General features: G+C 43.0%; 1 protein-coding gene across 2 annotated transcripts in view; it reads right to left on the bottom strand.

Annotated features, from left to right (window-relative positions):
* Positions 1-19,755, bottom strand: part of Ube2w (ubiquitin conjugating enzyme E2 W) — a 54,236-nt gene extending 34,481 nt beyond the window's left edge. Inside the window, exon 1 of one of the 2 annotated variants that reach the window (XM_051158683.1) lies at positions 19,637-19,755. In XM_051158683.1, coding sequence (XP_051014640.1) covers positions 19,637-19,651 — 15 coding nt within the window. In that variant the 5' untranslated portion in view covers positions 19,652-19,755. The remainder of the gene's footprint in view (positions 1-19,636) is intronic. The other variant, XM_051158674.1, reaches the window with a different exon arrangement.
* Positions 19,756-21,453: the final 1,698 nt, after the last annotated feature.

Genomic DNA, 21,453 nt, shown 5'->3' with positions numbered 1-21,453 from the left:
AAGATTTTTTTCAAGCATCAATTGTTGAAAGTAAATGCAGAAGAGCTCTTTTGAAGCCTAACACTGTGCCCCTCGGCCTGCTGCTCACTGGGTGTAAGCGGATGCAGCCACAACTGCTGTGGTGCTGCTGAGGCTCCCAAACTCATTTGACTCACCCTGACAGCCTGACACTCTTCTTGTTCTGTTTTTTAAATTGCCATGTTTACTGTTAGTAACTTGTGACGTCTGGAGAAGTCACAAACACCCATTTCCATCATGTGAAAAGCACAGACAGGCCTGTCTGACCACATTTTGTGCAACAGTGTTATTAGCCTACTTTTTTTTTTGCTACAGTAATGCCGTCTTTGCCTCTTTGGTTTCTGATCATTTTCCCCAATGTATGTGCTTAGATAACAGCTTGAGATTTCTGCTGTTTAACACAGTGGGATGACCGGTCCTTCAATAACCTATACTTATTAAGCATGTTTTAGAAAACGGAAGACTACATTAAGAAAAATATTCCCAGTTCTAAACTACACATTTTCATTGCAATTTTAAAAGCTATTTCATTTCTAAAGTGGCTCCACTTTTACATTAAAGATTCATTTGTTACTTATGTGTATGTCTGTCTGTTCTGAGTAAGCCCATGTATATGCTGAGGACCACAGAGGCCAGAAGATGTTGGATTTCCTGGAGCTGGAGTTACAGGCACTTGTGAGCTACCTGAAGTGGGTGCTGGGATCCCAACTCTGGTGCTCTGAAAGATCAGCAAGTGCTCTTAACTACTGAGCCATCTCTCTAGACCCACATTAATTCATTTTCATATGTACCAATATGTGTTAAATCTAAGGCACAGAACCAGAACAGAGGAAGTTCTTAACTGACAATGGTAACAACACATCAACTGTCAAAACTGACAGGCAATATGTAATAAAATAAAGTGTTCTGCGTGGTATATAAAAGTGGAATGATTAAAGAACAGGTAGGCTTCACATCTTGTAAAGTTTTATCTTAATGAAACCTTGAGAAAGTGCTTTTGCTGTTACTGTTGTTTTTGTTGGGAAACTATTCTAAAGTGGAAATCCTCACTGAAGGTAAAGAGAAATACAGACAAGAGAAAGACATGTAAAATGAAGGGACTACTAAGCAAAGTGGCTTATGCCTTTAATCTCAGCAATTAAGAGGCAGATCTCTGAGTTTGCAGCCTCGTCTACACAGCTAGTTCCAAGCCAGCCAGGGTTACATAGTGAGACCCTATCCTAAAAGAAAAAAAGAATGTGGAGGGAGGGAGGGGAAACTGTGGTGGGGGTATAATATAGAATAAATTAATAAGTAAGCAGGTGTTAATACTGGTTGCTGGGGTAATTGCGCAGACAGAAGGACTGGCAGTGGGGGTGGCTCAGGGGTACAATATTAGCCTTGTGTTAGTGAAGCCCTGCGTTCAATTCCCAGTACCATAAAAGTCTTTCAAAGATGGCCAACAATATCTTCTCCAATTTCATCTAACTGACAGCATACAATGAGGGGGAAACAAGCACTCTCCATACAATCACAGCAGCACCCTTACAACCATACTCATATGCCCCACACTCTTGGTGTTTGAGACAGGGGTTCATGTAGTCCAGGCTGACCTGGAACTTGTTATGGAGCCAAGAATGACCTTCTCGGATCTTCCTGCCTTCCTGTGCTGGCTTTACACATGGAGGTACATGCCACCATGCCCAGCTGTTACCCTGATATTAAGAAATGGTTTTTAGTAATAGCCTAGTAATAAAATAATTTTACCTTATTAAAACATAAAGCAAAACAACACAAAAAAAAGTTTCTCTCAGCTGAACTCTGAATATACTTTCTACAGACCTTACTTCTGTTATTTATTGCATTTTCCTCTTTAAGGGAAAGATGAACCAAAGGTTTTCATCCTTTAAAGTAGCACTTTCAACTATCTTAAAAGGATCCAGAAACTGAGAAATATGACAGGTGCAGCTCTCCAAGAGCCAGCTATACCGTGGGGCCTGTAAGAACAAAACTCATGGTGATAGAGGCCAGAGCACTATCTGTTTGGGGCCAGCCTGTGCTACAGACTCTACTGAAGGACAAAGGTGGAGTTAAATACTTTTCCATGACCATACTACTTCCATACAGTAGAAACTGCTTTACGCTGAAAGCCAAATGCAGACATGTGTCAAGGGCTAAGCTGGTTTCCACTTCCGGCACTGCAGCAGGGTGGATGCCCTGGGTAACTCTAGAGAACAACAAAATGAATACAGTAACTCTGAAGTCCAAGAATACAGGCTGCACTTTACAGTGTTGGCTTCAACCAAACCTACTGAATATAGCATTTTTACAACAACACATCCAATAATGGCCACCTTCTTGGGCTTACACATCTTGGGCAGCTGTAGTTGTTCATGGTACACAAGGTGTCTTGAAAAATAGACACCCAGTTTTTATAAGTCAAAAGTGGGAATTCTAAGATCAAAGACTCCAGCAGACATGCAGTCCCTTGGAGGCACTTGCTGCTTTGCTTTACAGATAGCTGTTGCTGGTGGAATCACATGGAATCTACTTATTAAGACTCTGTCCTTATGAGTCTAATGTGCCCAAAGGCCTCTCCAAACACCAGTTCTTCAGGACCTTGGGTTTTCACCATGTGTACTTGAGGAAAACACATGCTTTCCCTTTATCAGCTTTGACTCTGAACCCTGGCTGATAGGACTTCCAGGCTCTTGTAATTCCAGGCAAAGGCTGCCATGGATTGCTCAGTGAATTTACTCAGCTGCCAAATTAATTACTCAGCACCAAATAAAGCATATCTGTTGCTATTGACCACATAAATTTAAAACTAAAATGCTTTAAAATATAATTCACAGGGCTAGAGAGATGGCTCAGCAGTTAAGAGCACTGACTGCTCTTCCAGAGGTCCTGAGTTCAATTCCCAGCAACCACATGGTGGCTCACAGCCATCCATAATGTGACGTTATGCCCTCTTCTGGCCTGCAGGTGTACATGCAGGCAGAGCACTGTATACGTAATAATAAATAAATCTTTTAAAAAATATGATAATTCATTTTTAAAAAAATACAAAGGATACAATAGCACACACCTTTGACCCAGCACTCATGAAGGCACAGACAGGTAGTAGGTCTGTGTGAGGCTAGCCTGGTCTATGTAGGGAGTTCCAGAATAGCCAGGGCTACACAGTGAGACCCTGTTTCAAGATTAAAATAAATAGGGGCTGGAGAGGTGACTCAGTTATAAACATTTGTTCTTACAGAGGACTTGGGTTCAACTCCTAGCACCCACAGGGAGGCTCATCACCATCTAGAACTCCACCTCCCTCAGTGGGTACCAGGTGTGCACATGGTGCACAGACACACAAAAGCAAACCTTCATACATATAAAAATGAAATAAACCCAACAAACAAACCTAATACACAATATGAAATGTCTCTAAAGTAAAATTATGGGCAGAGGTGGAGAATGCCCAGAGGACTCTTCCACCCCACGCCCTGCCTGCCAACCCCAGCATGGGGGGGATGAAGGCCCAGGCACCACTAAGATGAGCAAGTGTATAGTGGAGAGATGACAGAAAAAAAGAAGCAAAAAGGTGTGTGCACAATGAAGAGAGGTGGATCTAGAGACTTGAGGGTGGTGACAAACAGCCTGATGTGAGTAGCCTGCGCTGCCATCAGAGGCCATGGCGAGTCCCAACCCAGGCTTCCACTGAAGGTCAGTCTGAGCCCACTTTACCAGACAAAGGGACCTAAAGACCTCAGCTCCCCACTCAGCACCATTGTGTCAGCAGCAATCCGATCTGTGACTGCGCCACTCCCAGCCCTAGTCAGAGACCCAACTCTGGTCAAAGTGTTGAGACAGTCGCTTGTGCACGCTCAGCCCTAAGTGGGCTATGCACATCAATTCCTTTCCCTCAAGGCCCATAGAGCATCATGTAAAAGGGAATAAAAAGAATGTAGGAGTCAGAGAATGAGGAGAAATGCTGTGAAATCCTGTCTTCCAGCACAGCACAACTGCTGCAAACGTGGACTCACAGCACATGAATGCACTGAGACTGGCCCAAGACCAAGCCAGTCAAAATTCCAGAACTGACAGAGGAGCAGTACACGAGGCCCCGCCCCTAACAGCTGATGGCTGGTAGGAGAGGGAAATTATATTTCTCTGTTGATGTGGCTACTAGTAGATTGCTCGTACCCAAGAGCAGGGCCTCACAGATCTGTGTGCATACAGGTGGGGGCAGAAGATGAAGGGGGGAAAAAGGTGGTGGTTGTGACATTTCCAGGAATGGTGGTACACACCTAAAGCCCCAGTCCTTGGGAAGTGAAGACAAGAGGATCAGCAGTTCTACCATGTAGTGAGTTCTAGGCCAGTCTGAGCTACATGATACAAAAACCCAAAAAAACTGGATCTGGAGCCATGGCTCAGCAGTGAGTACTTGCTGGTTTTCCAGAGGGTCCAGTTTGGTTCCTAGCAGCTCTGTTGGTGCTCACAACTGCCTGTAACCCCAGCTACATGGGATCTGAAGTCTCTACTGGCCTCCCCAGGCACCTGCATATACACATGGCAGACAGACATAGTATACACATGGGGGGAAAAGGGCCAAATTAAATAAGATAAACACCTTATACGGGTGGTGGTGGCACACACCTTTAGTCCTAGGACTCAGGAGGCAGAGATGGGGAGTTCTGAGTTCAAGGCCAGCCTGGTCTACAGTGCAAGTTCCAAAACAGCTAGGGATACAGAAAAACCCTGTCTTGAAAAACAAAAACAAAAATGTAAATACAGCTATTAAAATAAATACCTTATAAACTCATGTAGGCACACACCAGTGGGGAGAATAAAAACCCAGTTCCTAACAGCTATAGTGACCACTCAGTCTCTTCATCTGAACATGCTTGGTCCTCGAATTCCACTGCACAATGAACTGTCACTGCAGAATTGTGTCTGCTCACATAAAAATGGCCATTAAACAAGACATTTAGAGAAAGTAGGGCTCAATATGTGTTTTGTTATAGGGGAGGAATATAATTCTTTGGTAGAACTATATTTATGTAGAAAATCTGGAAATATACAAACATTTCTATAGTTTTAAATTTGATTCTTATATATTTGGTTGTGAGTCTAGCCTTTAATGGCTGAGCCATCTCTCCAGCCCTTGAAGTTAATTCTTAAAGGTCCTCTAAAAGATTAAACTTTTAGATGTCTTAGGTCTTCTGAACTCTACATTGGAAATAAAAAGATGCATCGTAACCAATCCAGTTTATAATTTATTCATCTAAAATCCCTACATGGTAAAGACACATACTTAACTAAAGCTGCACATTAGAATTACCTGAAGGTCTGGAGCGATGGCTCACCAGTTAAGAGCACTGGCTGCTCTTCAGATGACCTGGGTTCCACTCCCAGCACCAATATGGCAGCTCACAGCTGGAACTCCAGTTCTGGGAGATCCAATACCCTCTTCTGGACTTCTCAGGAAATGTACACAAGTGAGGCACAAGCATCCATGCAAGCAAAACACCCAGGCACATAAAATAGTAATACATCTTTTTAAGAAGAAAAAAGAATTATTTAAGAAGTCAAGAGAAACTCCAAAATGCATGCCAGGGCAATTTACTTATAATCTAGGGACTTGCAAGTTTCCCAGCTGACTTCATTATGAGGTCAAATTTGAAAACAGCTGGTTTGAATTGTGTGGGACAACTTGAAAAACAAAACCAAATCCAGCAAACACAGAGAAAGTCACTAAACTGCAAGAGAAAGAAGAAGCAAGGAAGTTGGGTTTAGTAGCACATTTTACCAGTTCTAATCTGGCTTACACTTCCAACTCAAAGACGGACTGAAACTAATACAGTCAATTTGCAGTATTTACAGTAGTTTGTATCTTAGCAAACACTGAGCTGGTGAAGACAGAACTCACTGCTCCAGAAGAAACAGAGACTTCTGGACTCCTCTCATCACATTTTCATCAGTCAACCACTAATAAACCTTATTTTTATGTGTTTCTCTTTAACGATCCCTTACTGGGTTGAACACACAGTTCATCATAGAGCACTTGCCTAGCACACATGAGGCCCTACACTGAATCTCCAGCACCACACATAATACATACATACATACACACATACATACATACATACACACATAAATACACATACATCCACACAGACAGAGACAGACAGACACACAGACACACACACAGACAGACAGACACACACACAGACAGACAGACACACAGACAGACAACAGACAGACAGACACACACATACAGACACACACACCGACAGACAGACAGACACACACAGACAGACAGACAGACACACAGACAGACACACAGACAGACACACAGACAGACACACATACATAGAGACAGACAGACACACAGACACACAGACAGACAGACCGACAGACACACAGACAGACAGACAGGACACACACACACAGACAGACAGACATACACACAGACAGACACACACACAGACAGACAGACACCACAGACATACGACACACAGACAGACACACAGACCACACCAGACAGACAGACACACCACACATACAGACGACACACACCAGACAGACAGACAGACACACACAGACAGACAGACGACAGACACACAGACGACACACAGACAGAGACAGACAGACACACAGACACACACAGACACGACAGACAGACACACAGACAGACAGACAGACATACACACACAATACGACCGACAACACACAGACATGACACACACACAGATATACAACACAGACAGATCAGACACACAGACACACACAGACACACACATACAGACAGACATACACAGACAGTAGAGTACAGACAACACACCAGACAGACAGACAGACACACACAGACAGACAGACAGACACACACATAAGACAGACATACACACATACATTAGACATACACACACACATACTACATACACACATACATACATACAACACATACTAATACATACACACATACACACACATACATACACACATCCACACACATACATACACTACATACACACACACATACATACATACATACACACATACATACACACACATACATACATACATACATACACACATACATACATACACACATACATACATACGCACACATACATACATACATACACACATACATACACACATACATACATACACACATACATACATACACACATACATACACACACATACATACATACACACATACATACACACACATACATACATACATACACACATACATACATACACACATACATACACACATACATACACACATACATACATACATACACACATACATACATACATACATACACACATACATACATACATACACACATACATACATACATACATACATACACACACACATACATACATACATGTCGTTTATTTACTATACATTGTTAACTCATTAACATCACACTCCCAGCCCCAGCACTGTAATTCATGCTTAAGTGAATCTTACCTGACACAAGCATTTTCTCTAAGGCACATGATAGCATGCATGAACTCAGGACCCCTAAATAGCACTTTAATACTAGGTTTGCAGCTAATTTTAAACAGAGAAATCATCAACAAAAAGCACAAACTACAAAACACAGGACACCAAATGGACCCCAGAAAAAACACTTGCTTGTCGTCAGCAGAAAGCTTTCTTATTTGACCTTCATTGCACTGCTTTGCAAATGTAATCCAAAACAAACCACTTTCAGGATTGATTTAGGGTTTCAGATAAATTTAAGTAAGTGGATACAAATACAGAACTGTAATAATGAGGACTCTGTCCCATCCAACTCCCGGAGACCAGTGGACCTAATTTCCTAACAAATTCTCCTTAATGTAATACAACGTAAGCTTAATTTCTACATTTTATTTCCATAACTGAAAATTCGTTTTATGGAGTCTTTCATAAAATGTAGCTACAATTTTGAAAACGTGAAGTTTGTAACTGAACCCAGTACAGTGTCTGTCCTATGGCATTTTTAAAAATCTAATGCCAGTGTACCTTTTTTAAATTATAATGAAGACCAACATAGAAACAATGTCTTGAGAACAGTTTGTTAGGATTAAAGCCACTTTTTTTTTAGTAGGACTACAAGATAAATTCTCCTCTGCAGACAAGTCTCTACTTATCAGCTTGATACTATCAACCCTGATGGACTTTCAGTCTGGACAATTTCAAGAGGAAAATAAGCTGCCACATAAACACTAAATACATACTACACCATATTCAAAAGGAACTTTACACCAATCAAAGACCTAAATGCATGGGCTATAATTCTAGTACCTAGAAAATACAGATGCAGCCAGGGTAGCGGCACTTGCCTCTAAGCCCAGCCCTTGGGAGACAGGCCAGCCTGGTCTACATGTATGGAACATTTACAAACTCTTACAAGGATGAAGAAATGGCTCAGGGCCTAACAGTGCTTGCTGAGGACTCCAGTTTGGGTCTTAAGCATCACATCAGGTGACTCACTTGGCCTATACCTCTAGCTCCAAAAGCTCCAACATGTTCTCTTCAGGCCTCCAGTCTACTGAACGCACATGCACACACTCACACACATGTCTATAAAGTCTATAAAGTCCAGGGTGGTGGCCTACACCTTTAATCCCAGAAGTTCATTTTTGGTTGAGACAGGGTTTCTTCCGTGGCTGTCCTGGAACTCCTTATAGACCAGGCTACCCTCAAACTCAAAGATTCGCCTTGCCTCTTAACAAAACCTCAAAAACCCACAAGAGGCTAAGTATGCAGCTCAGTTGCGAGACTGCCTGCCCAGCATGCATGAAGGCCTGCATTCAAAGGCCAGCACTGTATAAACAGAGCCTAAGGGGCTATCCCTGTAAACTCAGTTATGTTCAAGAAATACAGGAGGATCAGAAGTTCAGGGTCATCCACAACTATACAGTAGGTCTGCACTCTGCTATACATGAGACCCTGTCTCAAGGGGGAAAGTCTTGGTAAGCTGGGTTTGGAGAGTTTCTACAATGAGCAAGAAATCACCTGCATTCCAACTCCAAGAAATAGACTACAAAACTAAGAATCGCTCTATGCAGTACCTCATCTGGCTCTTTATTTGTACCCTTTAAAAAATGCCTTCCTTGCTAAGCATGGTGGCAAATGCCTTTACTCCCAGCACTCTGGAAGCAGAGGCAGGTCTCTGTGAGTTCAATGCCAGCCTGGTCTATGTTAGAGTTCTAGGACAACCAGGCTACAAACAGAAACCCTGTCTCAAAATAACCACAACAACAAAACCTTTCTCAGTCAGGTGTGGTGGCTTGTGTCTGTAGTATCAGTACGCTAGAGACTAAAACAGAATTGCCAACAGCAAAGCAACCAATTCCTTCATAACACACAGGGAACTTTATACACCATCTTGAAGTACTATGAGGCAATGGAAAAAAATTATTGAAGGGGTAGGGGAGTTGGCTAGCTGTTGGAGGCTGGTCTGGCGCTACGTATTTAGATGCTAACTGCTGGCTCCCAAGATCTAGTGAGAATGAGACCAGCACATGCTCAAGCACGTCTTTCCTCGTGGAAGCCCTACCTGAGAAACTGTTCCTGTTTGACCAATAAAAAGCTGATACCTGGGCAGGGCCAGAGGAAGGTAGGCGTAGCAAAGGTTCTCGGGCTTGGGGAGAGAAGGATCTTGGAGAGAAGCAGGCAGGTACCAGAGGAGGAAGAGGAAGAATATCGCCATGGGATAGAAAGGAGCCATGTGGGCCCAGGGGAGGCACTGTGAAGTACCAGAAAGAAAGAAATGGCCTAAATGAACAACCTTAGCAAGTATGTTGGGACTATGGATGGGAGGTAGCCCAAACAAAAATTATTAGAAGCAGATGGCATGGGATGGAGGCTGGGAGATAATGGAAGCTAGCTTAGGAGGCATATATACTCATGCCCTGGGTGAATTAAATATATCAAGTGTCTGTGTCTTTACCGATTGTGATAGCAAGTAAGTAACACTGCCATAATCATGATAAGCCTAATAATAAACATTTATTGGTTTGTACCATTAAACTAACAGCAATACTTAGTTGAGAATCTCCAATTTGAAGACTGGTCAGACAGAAGCTGGGAGTAACCTGCAACTCTATGCTTGTAACTGGTATCTAAGCGGGGGCAGTCTTGTAGGTACCTGTACTAACGCCAGTCCCTATATGAATTGGATTGAACTCTAAAACATCCCGCTGGTAGCAGATAAATGCTTTATGGAGGAAATAAAGTCAGAAGTAAAGTATCAAGTGTTGTGATACAGAATATAAGGAAAGTTGTCTCTATGGACTTAGTTAAAATATAGCAACTCCACTCCTCAATACACATGAGACAAATTAAAATATGCACGTACAGAAAAAGTGTACAACATGGTTATAGCAGCACTGTTCATCACCACAAGGGAACAATCTGAATTATCAACTGATGAATGAAAGCAGCAAACAAAGTCAACTTGACACATGGATAAACAAACCCCTTACGACCATAAAACAGACTATTATTCATCCCCATGCCCTCTGAGTACTGATAACATCTGCACCACAGATAAGCTTATGACAAACAAAGCTTATGAACTCAGCTATGCTGGCTTGAGGCTGGGGGAAGAGAAACATGGGAGTAACTGCAAACACCCAGGCTCCTTTTCAGATTGATGAAAATATGAAAAACAGTATTCATGGTAGTACAACATACACTTTATAACACGAGTTCTTTTTTTTTTTTTTCTTTTATTCATTTATTTATTTTGGAGAGGGTGTGCTACATATACAACCTAAGCTTCTTGTGCTAGGCAAAATTGCACCACTGAGCGATAACCCAGCCCATACACTTCAATTTAAAGGAAAAACAAGGTCTCTACAAGTGGCATAGAAGGCTCATAATTTGACTTGGCCAATTTTCAAATTATGAAGACACCTGGTGGAGGGTGCACACTACCCGCAATGCACACTTCTGCCCTCCTTTCTATGACGTGTCCTCATAGGACACAGAATCATAATAGAAATCTGTTGGTTTTTTTTTTTTTTTCCTATTGATAGTCAACACAAAGACCAGAAATCAAAAGAACAAACAAAACAAAACCCTTGGAGGAGAGTTTAAATCTGGAGTCCTATAGCAGCACAATTAAGACTCATAAGCAACTCAAAAAAATTCATGAAATGAGATAATCTGCAATTTTATCAACTATGACTATTTATCATCCCTATTTTATGCTTAGTAGAAAAAAAGGTGCTCTCTTACTCTCTCCTCCTATCTTTCTCTCTGTCCCCCTGGGGCACCCCTCCTTCTTCCTTCTCTCTCCATGCTTCTACAATAAATCTTTTTTTGTTTGTTTGTTTGTTTAAAGACAGGGTTTCTGTGTAACATCCCAGCTGTCCTGAACTCCTTTTGTAGACCAGGCTGGCCTTGAACTCACAAAGATCTGCTTGTTTTTGCCTCTGAGATCAAAGGTGTGCACCACCACACCCGACCCTAATAAATTCTATACCATATTTAAAAAAAGTTATACAGCTATTAGAATGCAAAACTAGAATCAAATCCAAATTTACTGGATTTACTGTGTTCAGTCATTCATTCCCATTTACAGAGGCTTCCTATATATACCAGCCATCCAGCTGCACACAGAGGAAATGGGGAGCTAATTAGTTTTCAATAAATCCTAATTCTCAGGGACTTAGAAACGTGTGTTACTAGTGTGGGGGAGAAGCACTATTTGCATTGGGTAGTCAAAGGGCCTCCCTGAAGAAATGCATCTAAGGATCTAGGTTGGGGCTGGGAGGACAGGCCTGAGGGAAACAGCAAGGAGCCAACAAGTAACAGGAACCTGAGTGTCTGGGAGAGGCTAAGGCTGGGTTCTGTGGTTCTCAACCTTCCTAAGGCTGTGACCCTTTAATACAGTTCCTCATGCTGCAGTGACCCCAACCATAAACTCAGGTCGTTGCTGTGTCCTAACTGTAATTTGAACCATAATGTAAACATCTAATATGTAGCCCTGTAGTGCCTGTGACCCACAGGTTGAAAAACGCTGCCTTAGTCCTGTCAAACTCTGAGTAAAATAAGGAAGCCACAGTCAGGTTGTGGTTGAAGTGGCCATTTGCCTTTTGTTGAGAGTCTAATGAGTTGGAAAAAAGACAGTATGGTCCAAGGACGAAGCTGGAAAACTCATTTGTGAAACTGCTAATATAAAATCCAGAAAGGAATGGCGATCCTGTACCACAGAGGAGACAGCTCATTTCTGAGTATCTTTTGCAGGTAGAATTGACATAATTTGCAGAGAGTCTGATATGGGGCGGGATGAGTCTAAGCTTCCCAGTTCAGAAATAAAGAAGTTGGCAAGTCCCAACAAGGAAAGAACATGTTTGCGGAAGAGAACTCAAAAAAGCAATTTTACAGCTGGCTTAATGATACATGCCAGTAGTCCCAGCACTTGGAGGATTACAAATTTGCAGCCACTCTGGGCTACACATTAGGAGAGCCTGTCTTCCATCTTAGCCATGGCATTGCATGCTGTTTTCTGTAACGTAAGACAGCCTCCTTGTAGAGCCTCTGATTCTGAGCCCAAACACAAACACATCAGAGTGTTAAGAGTTCTTTGTTTTACTCCAAACATCTCAGAGGCAAGAAACAGTTCTTTGTGACCAGAAACCTGTACTCAGAACTATCCGGTAAGGAAACTTTTAAAACACCTGAAAACCTCAAGTCTTTTGTAGATATTAATCACAAGCAGATACCAATTACAGAGCAATACAATGGGTGTCAGAAAACAAGTGTTCAGTTGAGATAAATAACCAACCAATGCGCATCTGAAAGATGCCAGTCACACTGTTAACTCTCCTGGATAGAGAAGAGTGCTTTTAAACACTGAAAACCCACCATTATACCTTTCTCAGTACACAGCTAGTACACACAAAATCTGATCCATAGAGTACTTTTACTGTGGATGTTGAGGAGTAACTCCTCCTCCCATTGCCCTCTGAGACAGGGTCTTACTATGTAACTTACCCTAGCTGTCCTGGAATTGGCTATAGACCGGAACTCAGGAGATCTGCCTGTCTCAGTCTCCCTGGTGCTGAGGATTAAAGTGTGCACTACTACCAAGCCAGCTTCCTTTCAGTTTCTTAGTGACAGAGGTTAGAAATCAATGTACTGATAAGCACTGGCTCTTCTCTCCTTGAGCGCTGGAGATGGAACTAGAGGTCCAAGTGCTCTGTGCCAATGTGCTACCACTGAGCAATGGGTCCCCAGCCCATCTGCTTGATTCCTGCCTGAAAAGATAACTCATCGCCCCAATAACGTCTCTACAACGCCAAACTTCATAGACTCTTCATTACCTACAGATGAACAGCATCACTAGATTCCAGAACTTGGTTTCAAACCTGTTTCACTATTTAGTTATTATATAATTTTGAAGAGGTCACTTCCCTAAATAAGTAGCTTACAGAAATGCCTAAATCACCAGGCGTGGTAGTGCACATCTTTTGTCTCAGCACTTGGGAGGCAGAGGCAGGTGGATCTCTAGGATTTCGAGGCCAGCCTGGTCTACAGAGAGAGTTCCAGGACAGCTAGAGCTACACAGAGAAACTCTGTTTAAGAAAAATAAAAACAAACAAAAAAAAAAAACCAAATAAATACATGAAAGTACTTAGGAAAAGTTTTACAAACACATATGATACAACGAATGACTTTTGGACTATATAATGTAAATCTGAATTTTAAAGTATTCCTGTGTAGTTTTCAATCTCAACACTAAAACCCTGCTTAACAGATTTTCCTGAAATAGAATTAACTAAAGCTGAATTTAGTATTCACAAATGCGTCTTCAAGTGGCATGTAATGAACAAAGTTTTATTATACTCACAAGCTTTGCCTGTCCACATTTAAAAGATTAAAGTAAGATAATCTCAGCACCTGGGAGGCAGAGGCAGGTGGATCGCTGTGAGTTTGGGGCTACCCTGGTCTACAAAACAAGTCCAGGACAGCCAAGGCTATACAGAGAAACCCTGTCTCAAAAAACCAAAAATAAAAGTAAAATAAAAGATTAAATTAGTTTTTTCAGGCTTTCATGGAGTCACTGGGAAGGGGAGTTTAAGGGTTAAAAATCTATACCCTTCTAAGACAAATATACAAGAGATCCCATAAAATCTAAGTGATAGAACACAAAAATAAAGAGGACAGAATTATCATCACTTTATACTTTGATCACTTATGTTTTGTCATTTACACAGAACCACCTCAGTTCTATACTGTGCAGACTCCCTATCCCCTCGGCACTTGCTCTGACACATCTGGCTACCCCTATTATGAAAAATTCCAGCAAACCTCAGACATCAGAATTCAAGCTCCCCAATACGCAGTAAGCTTCAGAATCCAAGATGAAAATTTCGTAATTTCTGATTATGCTATAGCCTTAATTATGACATCAGAAAACAGGAAGGTGGCATCTCATTGTCAAGGCAACCAGCCTACTATCACAATATTGTAAGAGCCACACACCACCTCTCTCAATCACTACAGCAAAATACTTGAGCAAAGTGCTATGAACAATCCAAAATGAGATCCAACTAAGTGGCAGAGGAGGAAAACTAAGGGCTCTCAATTAAGATGCACAACTTCATCCCAGCACTCAAGATACAGAGGCAGGAAGATCTGGGAGCTCTGGTCTACATAACCAGGACAACCATGGCTACACGGTTAAGACCCTGTCTCAAAAAAAGAAAAAAAGGGGAGGGGGGATAAAGGAAAGAGAGAAGAGGGAAGGGAGGGGTCCACAAAGAATAACCATGTATTGCAATTACATTATTTATAGTTGGCAAACATCTGCTATTATGTGCTCAATTCCTAAGACTACAGACATAAAAGGCACCAAATTAGGAAAACACACCAGATAAATTCTAGGACTCCACTGCCTTACTCACTCACACCTTGTCGGAACTAGGATAAAAAGACATTGTTTAGACAGAGTCCCTTTATGTAGCCCTGGTTGTCATGGAACTCACTATGTAGACCAGAGATCTTCCTGCCTCTGCCTCTCAAGTGCTGACATCAAAGCTTGTGCCACTATGACCAGCTTCAATCAGGCAAAATTTAAAACTTCTAGTTTAAAAGGAATCTGAACCAAATATTGAATTTGAAAAATATGTAGTCTTCATCAAGACATGAAATGAGCTATAGGAAATGAGGAAAAAATATATAATACATATACATATACAATGAAAAAAGAAACACAAGAATGAATGTTAAGGTTTGGCTAAAATTAATACAGTAATATACTTTACAAACTTCAGAACACATAAAAGGACTAATAAAAAATGCTTGTTTGTTTGTTTGTTTGTTTGAGACAGGATTTCTTTGTATAACAGCCCTGGCTGTCTTGTACTTAGTTTGTAGACCAGGCTGACATTGAACTCACAGAGATCCCCCTGCCTCTGCATCCCAGAGCCCTAGGCTGGGGGAAGATTTCAACAATACTTGTCTCTCAAGTGCTAGCACTGAAACCTATTACAAAGAACTTATTTAATATTTTAAGATGTCCTGAGTTACAAAATCAAGTTTATGTCTATTTCTTTATCTCCTACCAATTTTAAGTATTAGTGTTAGCAAATCATTCTTTTTTTTTTTTTTTTTTTTTTTTTTTTTTTTTTTTTTTTTTTTTTTTTTAGCAAATCATTCTTTTAAGAAAGAGTTCTTGGGGGCTGGAGCGATGGCTCAGAGGTTAAGAGCACTGACCGCTCTTCCAAAGGTCCCGAGTTCAATTCCCAGCAACCACATGGTGGCCCACAGCCATCTTTTATAGGATCTGATGCCTTCTTCCGGCATAAAGGTGTACATGCAGGGAGAACACTATATACATAATAAATAAATATTTTTTAAAAAGAGAGCGCGAATAAGTTCTTAGGGCTGGAGAGATGGATCAGCAGTGAAGAGTACCTGTTGTTCTCTCAGAGAACTAAGGATCAAGCCCGAGCACCCACGCAGTGGTTCACAATTTTACCTCTGGTTTCAGCAGATCTGATGGCCTCTTTTGGCCTCTTCAGGCACGAAGCATGCATATGGCACACAGGCAAATATGCCAAGCAAAACACTCATGCTCATAAAATAAAAACATATCTAAGAAAAAATTTAAAGAGTTCTTAAACTATCTTGTAATCTTTCTGTTTGTTTTGTTTTTCAAGACAGGGTTTCCGTGTGTAGGCCTGGCTGTTCTGGACTCACCTGGACTTGAACTCAGACATCCTCATGCCTCTCTGCTTCCTGAGTGCTGGGATCAAAGGTGTGCACCACCAGGCCCAGGTTCATCTCGTAGTCTTACTTGGTAATTTCTGACTTTACTTTTAAAAGAGCTGGTAGGAAGTGGAAGGGAAGCAAATGGGGAAGGACGCATCCGGTGTGAAATGCAGCGCCCTGAGCTGTGTAACTGATGAATGCTAGAACGGCAGCTTCCCCACAGGACACCCGCACAAGAATAAGGAGCCCGCGTCCCGCATGCGGGCTCATGCCCAGCTCCCCAGCTAGGTGCTTCTGTGCTCCACGATCATCATCGATCTTAGTGTACTATCAAAACCTATTTTTGCTGTTGTTGTTTCAAGACAGGATTTCTGTATAACAAGCCCTGGCTGTCCTGGACTAACTTTGTAGACCAGGCTGGCCTCCAACTCACACAGATCTGCCTGCCACTGCCTCCTGAGTGCTAGGATTAAAGGTGTGCATCTTCAAAAAATAAAATTAAATTTAAAAAAAAACAAAACTATTTTTTTGTGTGTGAAAGAAAGTCGAGAATATACGAAGGCAAAGTCAGGCACAGTGGAATACATCTGTAATCCTAGGACTCAGGAAACCCAGGCAGGGAGGTCTCAAATTTGAGGTCAGCCCGGACTACCCAGCAAGATCCTATTTCAAAAAATGAAAATAAAATGCATAAAAGCATGCTGAGCAGTGGTGGCATACACTTCTAATCTCAGCATTCAAGAGGCAGGGACAGAGGCAGGTAGAAATTGAGGCCAGCCTGGTCTACAGAGTTCCCAGACAGCCAAAACAAAAACCAGGACAACAAAAACTAAAAGCACTTATAACCTCAGCTTTAAAGTCCATATCCTTTAGTAAGAAACTGAAAGCCTGTCCTAACTTGGTTTACTACATATAAAAATTACTTCACTGCTACCAAGTAATCAAACCCCACATTACATGTGCATATATTATACATATCCATGTTTTTAAAATACAGCTCCTATTGCAGCTTAAGCAATCTCCTCTTCAACAATAATAATACCCTTTGTGGTGTGATATGGAAATCTAATCTTATCTAAAAATACTTGCTGACTTACTGAACACATTTGGTCATTTAGTTGTAGTGTTAGGCTTAATTAAGTTATTTTGAAAAGAGCTAACTTCTGCCGTCAAGATGGTCAGGAAATAAACAAAGATACCAAAATAAAAACCACAAAGTCAGCTATGGAGCTGGAGAGATAGCTAAGTAAGAGCAAGAGCCACTTCTGTAGAGGACCCTAGTTTGTTCCCAGCACCCATAGCAACTCATAAGCATCTGTAACTCCAGTTCCAGATCAGACACATACTGCGTATTCTCTCTCTCTCTCTCTCTCTCTCTCTCTCTCTCTCTCTCTCTCTCTCTCTCTCTCTCTCTCTCTCACACACACACACACACACACACACACACACACACACACACAAAATAAATACAAATCTTCGCCCAAATGCTACCATTTCCGGGACAAATTCTCAGATACTTTGAAATGCATGCACAAAGTCAAGATTTAACTTTAATTAAAACGGAAAGTATCAGTTCCCCACTCTAATCAACAGACAAAAGAACGAAACACTGCTTGCTGCTAGAGTCTAAGGCAGTGCTTGATGCACAGAAACAGGCATAAAAAGCATTTTCTCCACTGTTAAAGACCGCGAGGAAATCCAAAAATATCAAGCTCTCTTACAAACAAATCTGCTTTTTCCAAATACTTGAAGTGGAAAAGCTAAGCAGCTCTCCTGCCAAATACAATCAATCACAAGGGTGGTGAATTTTATTCTTTATTTTCAGCCTTAAATAATGCCTCTATCTTAAGACAGACCATCTTCAAGTGTTCCTACGACACAATGTCTTAACACAGATAAAAATCTTAATTCAATCATATAGGCCATCCGCTGTCCAACTGGTGTTCCACAGTTCCTTTTTTGGCCTCAAATGACGAAACTTCTCTAACGTCCTAACGCCTCTGGGGGGACGTGTAAAGTGTAACGTTTCCTGAAATTGTTCTTGTTTCGCGGCGGCAATTCGTGACATCTCTTCAACTAGAAATGTTACTTGCAGTTTTATTGTTCTGCAGGAGAGGCCCGAAGGACAAGCAAATGCAATGAGAAGAATATCGTAAGGAAAGCAGGTTGAAAGAAGACGCAGTGAACGGGGAAATGCCTAAGGATGAAAAACATTTCTAGCACAGAGAAGCGCCAACAGCGAGATCTTGCTTATTCTTCTAGAAACAAAAGCCAAAAATTCTTCTAAGGAAAATGTGGTTTCCCTCTTTACGCATGAGAGTGTTGTTAAAACTCCTGGAGGGGTTCGCTGACACTCTACAAGAGTTCTACCCTTTCTTCCTATGTGCTTTAACACCTCTAGCCTATCTGTAAATTAATCGCTAGCTATAGATAATGCAATCTCGAGAAACTACAATTGTGGTTGCCATATTTGCCTGAAAAAAAAAAAAAATCTTTTTCCTGAATGTGGAAGGGGGGGGGGCGGAGTACGTTAAGTTGGAAGGCAAGAAAATCATCGTCAAATCAGATTTGATAGGACACGGGTTAACAGACCTCTTCTGCCAAACTAAGGTTTTAAAGGTCTGGGGAAGAAGGGCAAAGGAGCCACAGCCTGACCGGGTGCGCAAGGGTGGGGCATCGTAAGGGAAAGAAAAAGGGAAAAAAAATTTAAAGAAAGCGAGTTTCTCTCGAGGCCGAGGAGCAGGCCCATGAGCTCGCACCCTCGGTGGCACAGGACGCAGGGGACACTGGACTAAGGGCGGCTTCGGAGACGTGGGCTGCCCAGGAATGCTCGACAGTGCGGGCTGACAGGAGGAGGCACCCACCGGGCACGGGATGAAGATCGGAGAGGAGCGAGCAGGAGCCCGGAGATCCGAGGCTGCGCGTGGGAGGCCGGGCAGAGGCCGCGGAGCGCCGTGGGCAGGCGGCCGTCCTCGGCGAGGCGCTCGCCGGCTGCCCCACGCTCTGCCCCTCTCCGGCCGCCCCGACCGCGGGCGACGGCAGCGGGCACAGCTGTTTCCACCCTGCCCGGGAACGCGGGATGGAAAAAGCATCCCCGCGGTGGCCGGGGAACCAAGCGGCGGCCGTCCTCGCGCAGGGGCGCGGAGCGGAGACTCCGCCGCGGAGCGCACGCCGAACTTCGCCCTTTCTTCCCCTCGGCCGCCTTTATGCCACAACTTCGCGGCCGCGACTGTCCGCGGCCACTGGCCGACACCCCCGCTCCGCTCGCCGCCTGGCAATCCCTGACGCCCCGAGGTCAGGGAAGGCCGCCCGGAGCCGGGCCCCGCGGTCCCGGACGCCGCCCCCGCGCCGACGCTCGCCCCGTCTCGGTGGCCCCCTCGCCCGCCCCGTTGCAGCAGCTCGGCTCACCTGCATTGACGCCATGATGAAACCATCCCCCCAAGGCCAGCGAGGCCTGAGACGCAGGGGGCGGAGCTGCCGTGCTCACGTCACGCCGCGGGGGCCTAACATCCCGGCCACGGGGGCGGAGTCGCCGATGGGAAGGGGCCCGCGCGTCCGATTGGCTGGCGCGCGGGAGCCCGGGGCGGGGCCAGGCGGGGCGGGGCGGGGCGCCTTGGGTACCTTGCATCCTAGCCAGTTTACACGCCGGCCCACCGGCGGCTCGACCCGTTACAGTAAGCCGAGGTCACGTAGCTGTCTGGATCAACGAGGGTTTGTTTTTTTTTTTTTTTTTCTGTTTTTTGTTTTGTTTTGTTTCGTTTTGCGTGCGCGAGGGGTGTCTCTTTTCTGTTTTCCAGCTACAGATGTAAGATTTATAGGGTCTTTTTTTTTTTTTTTTTAAACCCTCCCCTCCTTAGGTCTTTTCTGCAGTCCTGAGCCAGATACAACTTCCCCTGTGGATGCTTTCTCCTCTTTGCAAACCCAGGAGGCTTGTACTTTGTCGGGCTGAGAGTTAGAGGTTTCCTTATGGGACAGAATGAAAAGTAAGAGCAGGGCAACGCTGTGATCTTTGTGGCAAGAGCGCTGGATTTAGAGTTGGGACGTGCTGGAAAGGGAAGGAGAGAGAATAATGAAGTTTTCTTTTGTTGGCAATTTTCTAGCTCCCTTTCCCAACCTTCTAAATTGTAAAGTCCATGTATACCATAGTCGTTGTTACGTCAGCCTAACTTTGATAAGTGATTTGACTTTAGCCACGAATTCTCAATATAATAATAGTTCATGTTATAACGCACTTAAACCTTCTGCCATGCCGAACTTTCTCTTCATCCTGTTCTGTGGTGCGCAGTTTCATGATCAGCCGACCTATGAAAGAGTTTGGGGTTGGAAACGCTGAGCATACAGAATTTATTCTAGGAATGCACCAGTTCTGCCAACATTTATCAGAAGTCACATTTTTAAAGCTCTTCCGGAACCGAGGATGTCATTTGGTTTATTTGAGGAAAATGGAAGCCAAAAGCTTGCACCTCGTGTTCTAGCTCTAAAAGGAGGCTGACATGTTGAGTAGAAGGCTTTTTGCTTTACCCGAATGAAAGCTTAAATCTTTATTTTTATTGACTTGGCTTCTTTTTCAGAATTTCTCTAAGATATAAATATAATAGCGATGTAGGATATCACCCTTCACACTTAAGAAAGATCACGATGTTCTCTGGGAACATCCGTAAGAAAATGTGTTCAAAAAAGGAAAAGATCTTTAAAATATCTGTTTTTCTATGGTGTAATATTCAAGTTTATCTTCACCAAGGAGGGACTTTTTTTTTTTTTTTTTTTTTTTTTTTTTGGTGCAGGGGGCGGGGTAGTCTCTTCCCTCTCCAAGACTTTATTACCAGAAATGGGCTTTTCCTTTTCTGTGTAGACTGTGATGTTGAGGGAGTTTGCATGACTTCGAAATCAAGAATCAACCTGAAGCATATCAGGCGTCAGTTCAGTTGTATTGTCACCATTGCAGCGTGGCACGAAGCCCGGAAGGCCCAGTGGAAGAGGTAAGCTTCTAGAAAGGGCTCTCAAGCCATTCTCAAAGCCAACTCTTTGTTCTATGACTTCGGGTTGCAGTTTCGGCTACCATTCATTTTATTTAAAAGTTGACTCTCCCTAAAGGTGTAAGCGACAGCAGATGACTCCACAAACAAAGCATTGTGACCTCATCAGAGCAAATACCCTGCAGGGCAAGATATTCAGAAGGGAGAGAAATAGTTACAGGAATTTTGGTGTCGCTCACAGTAGGACTA

This window comes from Acomys russatus, chromosome 2 (genome assembly GCF_903995435.1).
Source record: "Acomys russatus chromosome 2, mAcoRus1.1, whole genome shotgun sequence".
NCBI lineage: Eukaryota > Metazoa > Chordata > Mammalia > Rodentia > Muridae > Acomys > Acomys russatus.
The sequence above is the reverse complement of the archived record's forward strand: the minus strand, read 5'-3'. Positions and strand labels throughout refer to the sequence as shown.